General features: G+C 35.8%; 1 protein-coding gene across 6 annotated transcripts in view; it reads left to right on the top strand.

Moving 5' to 3' along the window:
* The window catches only part of FGFR1OP2 (FGFR1 oncogene partner 2), a 28,287-nt gene extending 19,510 nt beyond the window's left edge, over positions 1 to 8,777 (top strand). For 3 of the 6 annotated variants that reach the window (XM_080811433.1, XM_080811434.1, XM_080811432.1), the window contains 3 exons: positions 2,284 to 2,397; positions 4,867 to 4,980; positions 6,773 to 8,777. In XM_080811433.1, the coding sequence (XP_080667559.1) occupies positions 2,284 to 2,397; positions 4,867 to 4,980; positions 6,773 to 6,910 (366 nt within the window). In that variant the 3' untranslated portion in view covers positions 6,911 to 8,777. The remainder of the gene's footprint in view (positions 1 to 2,283; positions 2,398 to 4,866; positions 4,981 to 6,772) is intronic. The other 3 variants (XM_080811436.1, XM_080811435.1, XM_080811437.1) reach the window with 1 other exon arrangement.
* The last annotated feature ends 5,330 nt before the right edge of the window (positions 8,778 to 14,107 follow it).

Below are 14,107 nucleotides of genomic sequence, written 5' to 3'. Positions count from 1 at the left end.
TGTTGAGATTTTTTTTAAATCACAGGTATATAACATAATGAATATTTCATCTTTCTGACATTTTCTGCTTTTCCTTATTTTTGTCATTTCTTGTTACATATTTTGTTTGATTTACTTTCTTAACTCCTATTGTTCCCAGTAGCTTTAACATATTTTCAAAAATAAACTTTATTTGGGAAGTAAAGGTAAGTATATTAAAAAATATTTTTGTAAGGTTATCTGCTTTTAAGAAATATTTCTTCTAATTTGTGTATTGACATTTGTTGCAAAAACAAAAATTGAAATGCTGAAAAACGTTTTCAGAAATCTGAAACCAGCTAAAGGTAGATCTGTTTTTCTTAAGACTGTTTTCTGAATGAGGCTAATCAATCCAGACTGTAAATTATACTGATTATGGTGGAAAAACCATGGTGGGGGTGGTGCAGGGAGGAAAAGAACTAACATATTAAGATTTGACCCCACCCCCAACTCCCCAATCACATATCACTTAACACCATTTTTAGAGATAGAGCTAAACTGGTTAGAAATGGTTTTTTCCTCCTCTGTTCATTTCACTTATTGACATCTCTGTGTCTGTTTCCTTTGTGTATGTCCCTTTGTTTATTAGCAACTGCTATGAAGACAAGTGGAATAATTCTTTCCTATTTACATTTTAAGCTGAATTTTAACTGCTGCTGTGAATAAAAATATTAGAATATTGTGATTTCTAGTTATACCTGTATTGGATAATGATGAGCTAACTATTATTAGTTAAAACTAACATTATGTAAGAAATATTGTTTTAAGACATTTATCTTTCTCAATAACTGAAACACATTTTAGAGTCCTTAAAATAATTCTCCCATATTGGTGCTTGTAGGTATTTTTAAATTATAAATTAATCTATTAAAATTAATACCTAGTAAATAGATCTTTGTGTGACAAGTTTACATATTAAGAGAATTAGTAATAGATACTCTTGTGTCAATTTTATAATAAATTAATAAATATGGGTTTAATGTTATCTAATTAAACTATTCATCTTCTAACCAAAAGGAAGAACCTTGGATGTTTAAGTGGCAATCTTTTGAATATAAATTTATCTATCTTTAATGAGATCATTATAAAAACAAAAATTTAAATGTGTAACTTGAGTGTTTCTTTTAAAGGTACAAAGATGAATTGACTGAAATTGTTGGTAAAATATAATCTTGAGAAATTGCAAAAGGCCCTTATGTTTAAAACCTAAGAAATAAATTTGTTAAGATCTAAAGAGATTGCTCTACCAAAGAATGTTTAGCATGAGATACTGCAGGTTGCTAGTTCCATCTGGTAGCAGCTATTCCAAAAGCAAATATTTTCTAGAACACATTAGATTTTACCATTCACTAGTGTAATGTTATTAATTAGGAAAGTTAAACATTTCTTAAAATAACTGTAGACCATCTTTTATTATGTAGATTGAATTCATCTGAGTGCTGATCCTTCCATAAAAATGACTGTTCAGTTACTTGTATGTTAATTCCAACTAATACATATTAATGTTTGTGATTTTGATTTTTCCCAAAAAGGAGACACTTCAACTCAATTAAACAAACACTTATTAACACTTGTCCTGGCTTAGTTATTATAATAATAAGATGAATAAATAATAAGTTCCATAACTCTGCCATAAGAGCTTAGAGTATAAAGGGAAATACAAACAGAATACATAAAGTAGGATGTGATGAATCCTAGAATAGAGATATGATTTAATACGGGAGTACTAGTGGAAGCAAGATTAGTTCTCATGAAGATAATCTGGGAAGGTGTCAAGAAAGACAAATTCATCCAAATCTAGCCTTGAATTAATTACTGGGGTGGAAGGGTCAACAAACAGAAGTGGGTGAGCAGAGGAACTTGTATGATAAAGGTGCAGAAATAAGAAATTCCAAAACGTGTTTAGGTGTTGATACTCTGATGAGCCTAAACACAAAAAAATTTTATAACACATTTAGGGGTAATAAGCAGAGTTACACATAACAGCATTTTGGCATAAGAGATTATTTTAAGACCAACTGTAGTACAGAATTTTACCCTCACTTAGAAGTTTTTGAGTACAGACTGGAAAATCAATAAAAAGTTTGAGAAGAACTCATTTTTCCAAATACTCATTTTTACATTATTTTTGAACAGATGCCTTTTTGGAAATCTTAAAAAAACAAACATTTCAAACAATTGGCTAACACGCATGAACTAACACTCATTCAGTTTTTAAATTACGGATAATATCCGTATTAACATTATAATGACTCTATACTACAGATTGACATGGTACATCGTAACAGCTCCGAAGGATTCTTCCTTGATGCATCTCGACACATCTTTGAAGCATCTCAACATGGACTGGAGAGGAGGCACTTGGAAGCAAATCAGAATGTACACTAAATAAAACAGTCAACTTTTGGGGTGTGGATGGAAGTGGGGGAGGTCCATTTAAAACATTCTTTGACATTGAATTTTCCTGCCAGTTTAAATCAGCAAATAAATGAAATTGCCTTAAATATATATATACTGTGCTTTTGATAGCCATGCAAAAATGTTCAGTGTAGAAACTTTAAATCTGTCATTAATTTTCTGTGTATTGTATCATACACAGCCTGTTAGATAATTGCAGGCTTTAAAGGTTGTTCAAGCCAGATTTTCGTTTTGTTGCTGCAGAATTTTGTAAACAGCTACCCTCTTTGTGGACATCAAAGTGTTTTCTTGGAAGTCATTTTTATCTGATTTCATAGAAGTTTTGTTCAAACTATTAAAGGAACAGTTTTAATTCAGATTTGTAATAGTTTGTAGTTCTTTAGTTTGAGTTCTCAATAACCTAAAGATGCCTTTGTTTAGGTTTCATACTATATGTACATATTAGTAATATATGCTACATTGTCTTTTTTGTTTTAATTATTGTGGCAGGTCTTTATTGAGCAAATTTGAAATAACCCTAAACAAAAGTTACAAATGAAAGGCATTTCAAGAAAGTTCAAGGATTGTATTACTGACAGTTCAAGGATTATGTTACTGACTCTTCTTGCTTTTCAGACAGTTTTGAAAGCACAGCTCTTAGCCTCTGTGTTCACTAAAAGACCTAGGATACTTCCCTAAAGATTTTATTGTAATAAATGAACCCTCCATGAACTGGGCCTATAAAACTGTTCTGTTTGAAATCTTGGTGTTTCTTTTCCTCATGATTTAATTAGAACAGACTCTGTCCTGAAAAAATTAGTGGAATCTCATTTAAAGGCAAAGAATTATTTGCTTCCTGTACAGCCTTTTACCCTTAAAGGACACTAAATGATAAACTGAAGAAAATGTTGGTATTCAGAATTTTTACTCATCATCCTCAGTCTGTTGCTGCAGTTGTGTGTACTTAAAGCTTGTTTTTAAACATTATGCTCCCTTTCCAGAGGGAGAGATTTTAATCATTTTTTTAAAAAACTATTTCAGAATTTGATAGATGTTTGTCTTGATATTATGGTTGCTACCGTAATCTAATCCAGGACTGTCCAATAGCACTTCCTGAAATGATGGAAATGTTCTTTATCTGTGCTGTTCAACATGGAAGCCACCAGTGCCACATGGCTATTGAGCACTTCAAGTGTCACTAGTGCAACTCAGGGACTGAATTAACTTTTTAAAAAGGTGTTTAATTTTAATTGACATTTACATAGCATCATATTGGGTAGTGCAGATTAGTCCTTTTGTTTTGCCTTTCTGCATACTAGCATTGTATAGGTGTCCCCATTAAAATAATTTAAGGACTTGCATTTTTGTTGGTTAGAATGTACTAAATGTGTGGTTTGCTAAAGATACTATTTGTTCTCCATATTTTTCCACAGTTTACTAGTTTTGTAAGTTTTGGACGTCCTCTCTGAATCCTTTTTACAAATCAGATATATACAATTTAAGAGACAAGGTTATTGGGGGAGATTTTAGCTTTTGAGTTTGACCTTAATATAACAAAAATCACCCTCAGCTGCCAGTGAACAATGGTCTTAGAAGCTATTTGTTGAAAAAATTATTATTCTCAAGTTTCTGTTGATTTTTAAACCTCATGTTTGTCTCTTTCACTTGACTCCAAGCTCCTTGAAATCAGGGAACATGTCTTGATAGGTTTCCTATTCCCATTGCCTAGCACGGTGCCTGGCATATCATAGGTGTGCAAAAAGTAATAATAGCATGAGATTGGAAGAAATTTATACTACCTGCTGCACCAAATAAATGTGGCCATTTTATACCTAAGTGATATTTGAACAGTTTGCAAAGAAGGCCATTTAGTATTTTAATACTCAAAAGCAGACTTATGTTCATTTTATTCAATATTTATTATCCATTATGTGCCAGACACAGGCAAATATAAACAAGATACAGTTCCTGCTCTCAAGGAAGATAATCTGGAAAAGTTTCTGGGTTGATTGAGATCAATTTTTAGACATGGATAATACAGAAAAGATTTGTGAATCATGAAGATGTTAGGGGTAAAGAGATCAAATATGTCAATTTTTGTCTTCCCCATTACTTTAATTAGTACTATAGGTATAAAAAAGGAAAAGTTGTTGATCATTTGTAGGGTGAGAAGAATGTGAAATATGAGTACACTTCTTCTTGCTAGTGTGTTTAGTTATATTGTGGTGTTTATCCTTACTTGTAGCCCTGACAGAACTCTGATTTCAAAAGCACATTCATGGTCAGTCAACTTTCTGGTAAAATGGTTGATAAAGTACCTTCATGTTAAATGGCAATGTAAGAATATTACATCCATATTAAGTGGCAGTGCAGACTTTTTTAAAAAGGAGAGGATCCAAAAATAAAACTAAAGTATTTCACTGATTTGCAACTCCCATCTCTTTTTTTCAGGAATTACAAGCACATGTTGATCAGATAACGGAAATGGCAGCAGTAATGAGGAAAGCTATTGAAATTGATGAGCAACAGGGTTGCAAGGAACAGGAGCGAATATTTCAACTTGAAGTAAGTTTTAAATTACAAATGTGGGTAAAAACTGTCCATACAAAGATTTATGCCAGAAGATACATCCCATTTAAAAATATATGTATACACTTCTCTGGAAAACTGGTAATGTTCTCTTTCTTAACCTGGATACTGGTTATATGGGTATATAATGCAAGACCATTTCCATAGTAATAGAAGAGTCCAGGATCAGTAAAGCAGTACTTGAGAACATTGATGTTTTGATCCAATGTTGCTTCCTGTTATTGGGTGAATATGCTTTTTAATTTAGTAATTTAAAAAATTTCTTCATTCTGTTGGAGATGATGATGATGCAGGATAAGTTTTTTTAAACCACGGATATTCTTAGGGCACTTGTATTTTTCTGAGGAATATAAAAGTTTTTCCGTCCTTTATTTGTGGTAGCAAAAGCATCAGTCATTGTTGAATAATTCAGATCAGTAGAAAAGACTTTTATACTTCATTTATTTTTAAATGATTTTATTTATTTGACAGAGAGAGAGGAAATACAAGCAGGGGGAATGGGAGAGGGAGAAGTAAGCTTCCCGCCAAGCAGGGAGTTCAACTCGGGGCTCGATCCCAGGACCCTGGGATTATGACCTGTGCCAGAGGCAGACGCCCAACAGGTGCCCCGACTTTTATGTTTTAAAAGCTTCATTTTGAAATCATAGTGGAGATACTTTTGGTTATTGAGGGCCCAAAGTGATTTCTGTCTCTAAGCATTCTTTAAACAGGGTTAAGCAAACTTTTTCAGTAAAGGACCAGATGGGAAATATTTTTTTGGCTTTGCAAACCAAACATTCTGTTGCAACTACTCAACTCTGCCATTGTAACACAAAGCAGCAATACACACAAAAAAGACTGAGCTTACTTATGTTCATGTAAAGTTTAATTTAAAAACAACAGACCTTGGGGCACCTGGGTGGCTCAGTGGATTAAGGCCTCTGCCTTCGGCTCAGGTCATGATCCCAGGGTCCTGGGATCGAGCCCCGCATTGGGCTCTCTGCTCAGCGGGGAGCCTGCTTCCTCCTCTCTCTCTGCCTGCCTCTTCATCTGCTTGTGATCTCTCTCTGTCAAATAAATAAATAAAATCCTAAAAAAAAAAAAAAAAAAGACCTCAAGCCAGACTGTATGTAGTTTGCTGATCCCTGCTTTGTACCAGTAAAATTTAGAAAGACTGAAGACAAAGTGGTTGAGAATTACAAATGTTATTTTTAAATGTCTGCTAATTTCTTACAGTAACTAATCCGGGGGGGGGGGGGTAGTTATTAGAGCTAGATCTGGTCACTTGCCTTCTTGAAAAATATCACAATTCACTCAGCCAACCCTGCTGCTTTCAAATTAGAGGGAAGAAAACAAACCACACCAGATGGCTTGTCCTGCATTCCATGCTCTCATGGAAAGGAGTAAAAGGACTAAAGTACTAAGAGGTCCTAGTCCCAGGGTATTATTCACAGGCTTTGTTGAGTTTATAGAAATAAAAACCTAGATGTTATTTTCTTCATCTATACTGTCAGTGTAAAATAAGGCAGTTTCTCAGGTTCCATCTACAATCAGAGCTGCATAAATAAGAAGGCTTTGCACTGGTGGAAGACACTGAGCACAGTTCCTGTATCTTTAAAAAAATGTATTCTTTGGATTCAAGTTGTCAACTTCAACTGCATATATCATTTAGTGTATGTCTACCAATGATAGAACCTTCTGTCACACCTTCATATGTTTGGCTTAAGATATGTTTATATTCTCGGGGCTGTCCTGCTGACTGCATCTTTGTTTTTTTGCCCTCTTTTAGCAAGAAAACAAAGGCTTGAGAGAGATCCTTCAAATAACTCGAGAATCATTTCTGAACCTTAGGAAGGATGATATGTCTGAAAGTTCATCTTTGTCAGCATTAGTGACCAATAGTGACCTGAGTCTGAGGAAGAGCTGAAGAGCCTGTAAGTCTGTGAGCTTCTTACAAGGCTCTAAGTGGTCACCGGGACTGGTCTACTAAAGTGAATGAATTAACAGAAAAATCTGTCTCAAGCTACCCTTTGCTTTATTTTTTTTTTCTATAGTATGTACAGTGCACTGGCAATGATATTCTTGAGATAGCAACAAAAAAATGCATAGTTAATGGTCATAGACTTTATTCCAAAATAAAATTTAAAATAGAAACTTTGTTAATTGATGAACAAACTAAAGGTGTTCTGAGTGCTAAACTCTAAATAGCTTCCAGCAGTGCAGGTGGCATTCTGGATAACACTTGGATAAGCGTGACTATCCCCAGTAAATGTTTGGGAGTTCATGAAATTATTCACATTTTGCCACAGTTTTATGAAGAAAGATTGTCATACTAAATTTTATTTCTCCTCCTTGTATGGCGTCAGAGTTAACAGAGAGCTTTACGTACCATGAGACTTTAGCTTTAATGATTGCCTGCCTACCTTCCCATAAATGTAAATTTTTGTCACAGAAAATTCAGTTAGCAAGGCCGTTAGAATGTTTTATATGCACCATAAACAAGAGGTGATTTAATTTTAGCTAACTTGCCATAGTTAAAATAGCTAACAATTGTTCATAAGTTGCTTAAGTATATGAAATATTTCAGGAATGAAAGAGAAAGAATATTACTTTCTAAGAAAGAAGATCTTAGACATATTAGTAGGTTAAACTACTCCTTTGAAAGATTTAAGTTTTGGTTCTAAATCAATAATGAAGATGAGATTTTTCTCTTCTCCGGTTGATCTTTAAGGATGTTATGTAGCTCTTAGCTAAAAGAGTTGAAATGTTTGATACAGCATAGGTAAGGTAATTTCAGAGTAAATTAAGAATTGTTCTGCCTCACTGAACCCTTTTTTAAAAGTTTTTTTTTTTTTAAGTATTCTTAAGAGATACAGAAAATAAGTTAAAATTTCAAAAAAAATTTTGTTTTCTGGATCTATTCTTAAGCTCTATGTGGTCCTCCTAACCTGTAAGATTTTTCTTATAACCTCTCAGTCAAGGGGGGGGGAGGAAATCTATGGATTTATAAGATTTATTTTTTACAAAATATATATCCAGTATATAAATTTTTAAAAGCCACTAGACATAAATGTACTTTAACATCAGTTGAAATCTAAATTTTTCTTATTTTGTGATTATAGAATAGAAGGCTAAAAGAAAAATGTCACATGATTAAATATACTCATTTCTATTAAAATTAGCACAATAGGAAATTCCACTTTTGGGTATGTAATTTGTTAAAGAAATATTCACATGGTAATTTTTGTGTATAATTTCATATATTGATAAAACTCAAAACTACTTTTCACCTTGGAATTTTCTATCCTAAGTTTGGGGTGAGTAGGGTCGATGGGGCTGACTGAAAAGGGCTAATGGCCCAAACACTGAACAGATTCTCAGAGGCCTTAATTGATATTTTATAAATGACAGTTTTTATTTTAAACTTTTCTATTGGTTTTGGGGGAAGTATCTGTTAATTTGGTGGCACATTCATTCATACAGTTTTTATCCCAAGTCAGAATTAAAGAAAATAAGCTACACAGTTAAGATTAAGTCTGAGGCAATTCATTGAGGCAGCTCTGTTACAAAATGTTACTTGATAGTTATTTTTATAAACAAGTTAATTTATTCTTGTTCTTCTTATTTGGGTATAATTTTAAGATCTTGGTGTTTAAAGACATTTACTTCGCTATATAGGCAACAGTTTTCCATCCATACTTTTTTTTTTTTTTAAGTAAAACCTTAAATTTATGTCTGAGAGTGTGTACTGCATAGGAGCCATTTTATCAATAAAGACAAACGGTTGAAATTGATATGGTCTCCAAGTTAATTTGAGAACAATGCTTACATTTATCCTTACACACAGGTTTTTTTTTATGGCATCTCATCTCTTATCACAAAACTAGGACTTAGCAACAACTTATATCTATATTTCTTAGGAATTGGCCAGCAACTTATTCCTTATCCTGCAAGCCTTTTTATTGAATGTGGTGGGTTTAAGAGTGTCCCCTCAGGGATGACTGGGTGGCTCAGTTGGTTAAGCGGCTGCCTTCGGCTCAGGTCATGATCCCAGCTTCCTGGGATCGAGCCCCACATTGGGCTCCTTGCTCGGCAGGGAGCCTGCTTCTCCCTCTGCCTCTGCCTACCACTCTGTCTGCCTGTGCTCGCGCGCTCTCTCTCTAATAATTTTTTTAAAAAATTTTAAAAAAAAAAGTGTCCCCTCAAAGGTATGTCCAGTCCCGGTTCTAATCTCCTATACCTGTGAATGTGACCATAATTTAAGTTTTTGCAAATTGAAGGATCTTGGGATAAAATCATCCTGGATTTAGGATGGGCCCTATATCCAATGACTGGTGTCCTTATAAGAGACAAGGATATTTCAAACAGATGCATGAGGAGGAAGCCATGTGAAGACAGGAGGAGAGTTATGCAAGCCTTGGGGCCACACCGTGCCACCAGAAGCCAGGAGAAAGGTATGGAATGCATTGTCCCTCAGAGCCTCCAGAAGGGGCTAGCCCTGCTTGATTTCAGACTTCTGGCCTTCTTAATTTTTCAGAACTGTGAGAATAAATTTCTACTAAGCCACCCCATAAGGTGATTTGTTACGGCAACCCTAAAAAACAATATCTATTTATCATCTATCCACTACAATTCTAAAAAAACAATTGTATACAACCTTACAGATGAAGTATTATCTGCTCAAATTGATCTCCTTTATATAAGGGTGACTTGCAAAGTATTTTATTTCTAAACTGCCTCAATGATTGGAAGATCATAGATCATTAACTCAATTTTGGTGATCTCCACCTTTTCTGACGGTCAGAGTAAAATAGGAGTCAATTTTTAGTTAAACAGCAATGAAGAATAATTTCTAATTGGAATTGGAAGGGGCTTTCTTTTTACCTCTGTGGCTGCTTTTGTTCTTTCTTCTGACTTAAAATTAGAGAGCCCCAGGGCTCAGTCCTTATTTCTGCTCTATTCCTACTCACTTCCTTGGTGATCTCATCCAGTCTCATGACTTTAAATACCACCTGTAATGCTGATGACTCCCAGCTTTACAGCTCTCATTAAACCTCTCATTAACTCCAGACTCCTTCAAGTGTAACTATCAAAGAGAGATCTCAGACTCAGCGTGCTCAAAGCAGTCTCACCGTCCAGCCATCTCAGCTTACGATAACTCCATCTTTTCAGCTGAAAACCTTGGTGGCATCTTCGTCTCTACTTCCTGTTATTTTACACCCAATTCATTGACAAATCCTATTGACCCTCCCTTCTAAATATATCAGTATCCTACCATTTCTCACCATCTCCACTGCTTCCCCTGGTTAACACACATTATGATAGGTGCTAGAGTGAACAAATTAGATTCGACCTAAATATCATACAATAGGGAAACTGTTTATGTCAATTATTAATTTACAATCAACATCTACCCAATGCAGTTTATTATATACTACGGCTTAAAGATGCTAACAACAGAAACAAAAACATGTACCTAAATTTGCATAACAGAAACCTTAATACTGAATTGCACATACAACTATGTAAAAATCAAAGGCATAGGGAGAAATGTCCAGAAGCAAATAACATCAGTATACTTCTAACTAATTCCATTGTTTTACATACACTAGACACTTAGCTACAAAAAACTTTGTTGCCTGAAAACCAAACTGTCTTTGTATAGATGTCATAATTTATCCAACTATTTCTCCTAGTGATAGAAATTTAGACTGTTTTCAATTTTTGTTAACATAAAACAATGCTTCCCTAAACATCTATGTACATATTTTATATACTGTACCTATTCCCGGTGTATAAATTCTCAAGAGTTTGTTATGTTCCTTTTTGTTACAATTTATCTTTTACATAAAGGAAAAATAAATGTATACAGTTAAAAATCCAGCATACAGAAAATATTACATTTCAAAGTCAGTCTCTTCCTACAACCCATGTCTTCCCAGAGGTAATTAAAAGTTTCTTGTGAATCAGAAAAACTTAATCTATAAATGCTGTTAAACATACACACACACACCCACACACACAATTGGAATCTCAACTACACCTTGGTTACTCAGGTTTTTTTCAGTTAATGATAACCCTTGCAAGTTTTTTTTGCCATGAGGAATAAAGGATTAAACTCACATGAAAGGCAAAGCATAAACCCATGGCTTTGGAATAGCTAAAGCCGTCAGAAAATTCACTATGTTGAAATCAGTACAGTAAGTAGAACTAGACCCAGAGTAAATACATCCTAATCTTGAAGCACAGGATATACACTTTTTGGGTATCAGACATTGGTAGGAAAGCTACATTTTCAGCTTTCTATAAAACTAACAAAGAGGAAAGCTGGTTAGAATCTAGGTTCCAAGAGCTTGTCACTGCATAATCCCAAGCCTCAGCAAATTGCTTTTGTCCGTCCAGACAGTTCAGGACGAATAGGGCTAGCCCTTGGCTACTTTAAAATGCCAAGGATGTATCAGCCTCATCTTAGATTTCAGCACCACTCAGTGGTCAAATAATCAGTGCTACCAAATCAATGGTTGATGTGAGATCAAGTGAATGAATACCTCAAATGTTAAATAACTTCTAGAATATGTTCATTTTAAGACCTATCTCTAACTAACTGAATTTAAATAAAAATCTTTATAATAATTTTATTCCTGGTCATGCAGACTCTAGACCTATAGAATATAAGAGGTTAAAAACATCATTCAGGAGAAAATTCAGTAGAGAATCACCGGTATATATCATTGAAGGAATTCAAGTGGGAGAGTTGGTTTGGAAGAAGAGTAGTTCTACATGTGAAATGGAAGACTAGCCTGTGTTGAAAAACTTTCAGGCTTTTTTTTTTTTTTTAAGATTTTATTTGAGAGGAAGAGAGAGACAGTATGAGCATGGGGAGGAGCAAAGGGAGAAACCAACTCCCCATTGAGTAGGGAAGCCAGACGTGACTCGGGGCTCCATCCCAGGACCCTGAGATCATGACGTGAGCCAAAGGCAGATGCTTAACTGGCTGAGCCACCCAGGTGCCCCAAAACTGTCAGGCATTAATAAGCAAGATGAGAGATCCCCCCCCCCCAGAGAAAAGCCTTTAATTCTGTCCATGAAAATAGTCCTCTAGAACCCTAGGCCCAACCCTAGCAATACATATATTCAGTGTTAAGCAATTTTGATATATGGATGGTCTCCTGCTCGAAATAAAGCAGCTGGTTTATTTTAAAAAGGTGTTGGAGCTCCTGGATGGCTCAGTTGGTTAAGTGTCTAACTCTTGGTTTTGGCTCAAGTCATCTCAGGGTTGTGAGATAGAGCCCTGCACTCAGCACTCAGTGCAGAGTCTGCTTGGGATTCTCTCCTTCCTCTACCCTTTCCCCCTGCTCATGTGCTTACTCCTGTCATTGTGCGACTCTCTAAAATAAAATTTTTTTAAAAAGGTGATGAGGTCCAGTTCAATTGCTGACTGGACAACTGGGGAGCAAAGGCACACTTAATGTGTCTTGACTACTATGTCCATCTGCATCACTTTCTAATCTTCCACCCCCTTCCTTAAAGCTCCCAGACACAGGTATCCATGTCCTGCCCAGTGCACTCACCACAAGTTCAGGCAAGCCAGATAACACACAAGCCAGTCTGGACAATAGAGAACCCATTAGCAGGAGGAGCCATGAACCTCAGGTGAACAAGCCTTCTAACCCCTAAGAACTACAAAGAAAAAAAGGTTGGTATGGCCATCCTTTAACCTCCTTCCAAAGGAAGGAATTCACCCTGGGGGCAATGGAGTAGGTATATTATACTTATATAGAGGTATGTTAATAGGACTCTGGAACAGAAGGAAAGAATTTGATGACCACAGCTTGCAGATCACTCAAGTGTTCTGACCCCCCTGCCAGGAAACACCTCCTAAATTCTAGGGTCTTGGGAGGAGAAGAAAAAGGTAAACAAAAAGACAAGGTGTGCTCTATGCAGTTTTATAGTATAGATAAAATTTAACAAGGAAGACAGACAATAAAAACAGAACCACCATACGATCTAGTAATCTCACTTCTGGGTATATAGCCAAAGGAAATGAAAAGCAAGATCTTATAAAAATGGCTAATTCCCATGTTTACTGCAGCATTATTCACAATAACCAAAACAGGGAAACATCCTAAGCGTCCATCAGTGGATGAGCAGATAAAGATGTGGGGGTTTGTGTGTGTATTTATAATTAAACATGGTTCAGCTGTGGAAAAAAAAAAGAAATCCTGCCATTTCCAAAAAACATGGATGGACCTTGAGAGAACTATGCCAAGTGAGAGAAGCCAAAGAAAGACAAACACTAGATGATACCACTTCTGTGTGGAATCTCAAAAATCCAAAAATGGTGGTTACCAGCAGCTAGAGGCGGGAGAATTGGGGAAATGTTATTTAAGGGAGGAATGAACTCAGAATTAATAGACAAAATCTGGAGCTCAAATGCACTAGGGATTATGGTCAACACTACTGTATTATAAACTTCAAGGCTGCCAAGAGACTGGATCCTGTTTCCACAAAAAGAATAATTATGTGACATGACAGAGGCATCAGCTCACTCTATGGTGGTAATCCTACCGTAACATCAATATACCAAATCCACATACTATACCTTAAACTTACATAGTGTGGGAGGTCAATTACATCTCCATTTTTAAAAAAACAACACCAACAACATCCTTTCTGGCTCAAAATGTGGAAAGCTGAGAATGGGCTCGCTGACCCCACCAAGCCCAAAGTGAAGGGCTGCAAGGACTGGCAGGGAGAGGGAGAGACGCCCCTGGGGGCTCTCCACAGAGAAGGGAAGGCCTCGAAGCTCCTCCTTATGCTTTCAACCCCACCACATGGAATGCACTCAGCCTCCTGGTGGTTTGGTTACTCCTACTCATCTTCCAATTTCAGCTTCAGTGTCATTTCAAGGAATTCTCCCCTGGCATCCCGGATTCCATCCCCTTGTCCATTTTAAATTTCATTGCATATTGTACCTCCTCTGGGTAACTACTCCAGTACCTGTCTCATCACACTCGAAACGCCATGCTAGCATATTCTGCCATCTTCTTCCTAGTACCCAAGGCATGGCCTGGCACTTAGGAATTCAACACTTATTTATGTAATAAGTAAAAGTGAGATCAAA

This window comes from Martes martes (genome assembly GCF_963455335.1).
Source record: "Martes martes genome assembly, chromosome: 8".
Lineage (NCBI taxonomy): Eukaryota > Metazoa > Chordata > Mammalia > Carnivora > Mustelidae > Martes > Martes martes.
Note: the sequence above shows the minus strand (reverse complement) of the source record. Positions and strands in the feature narration are given on the sequence as shown.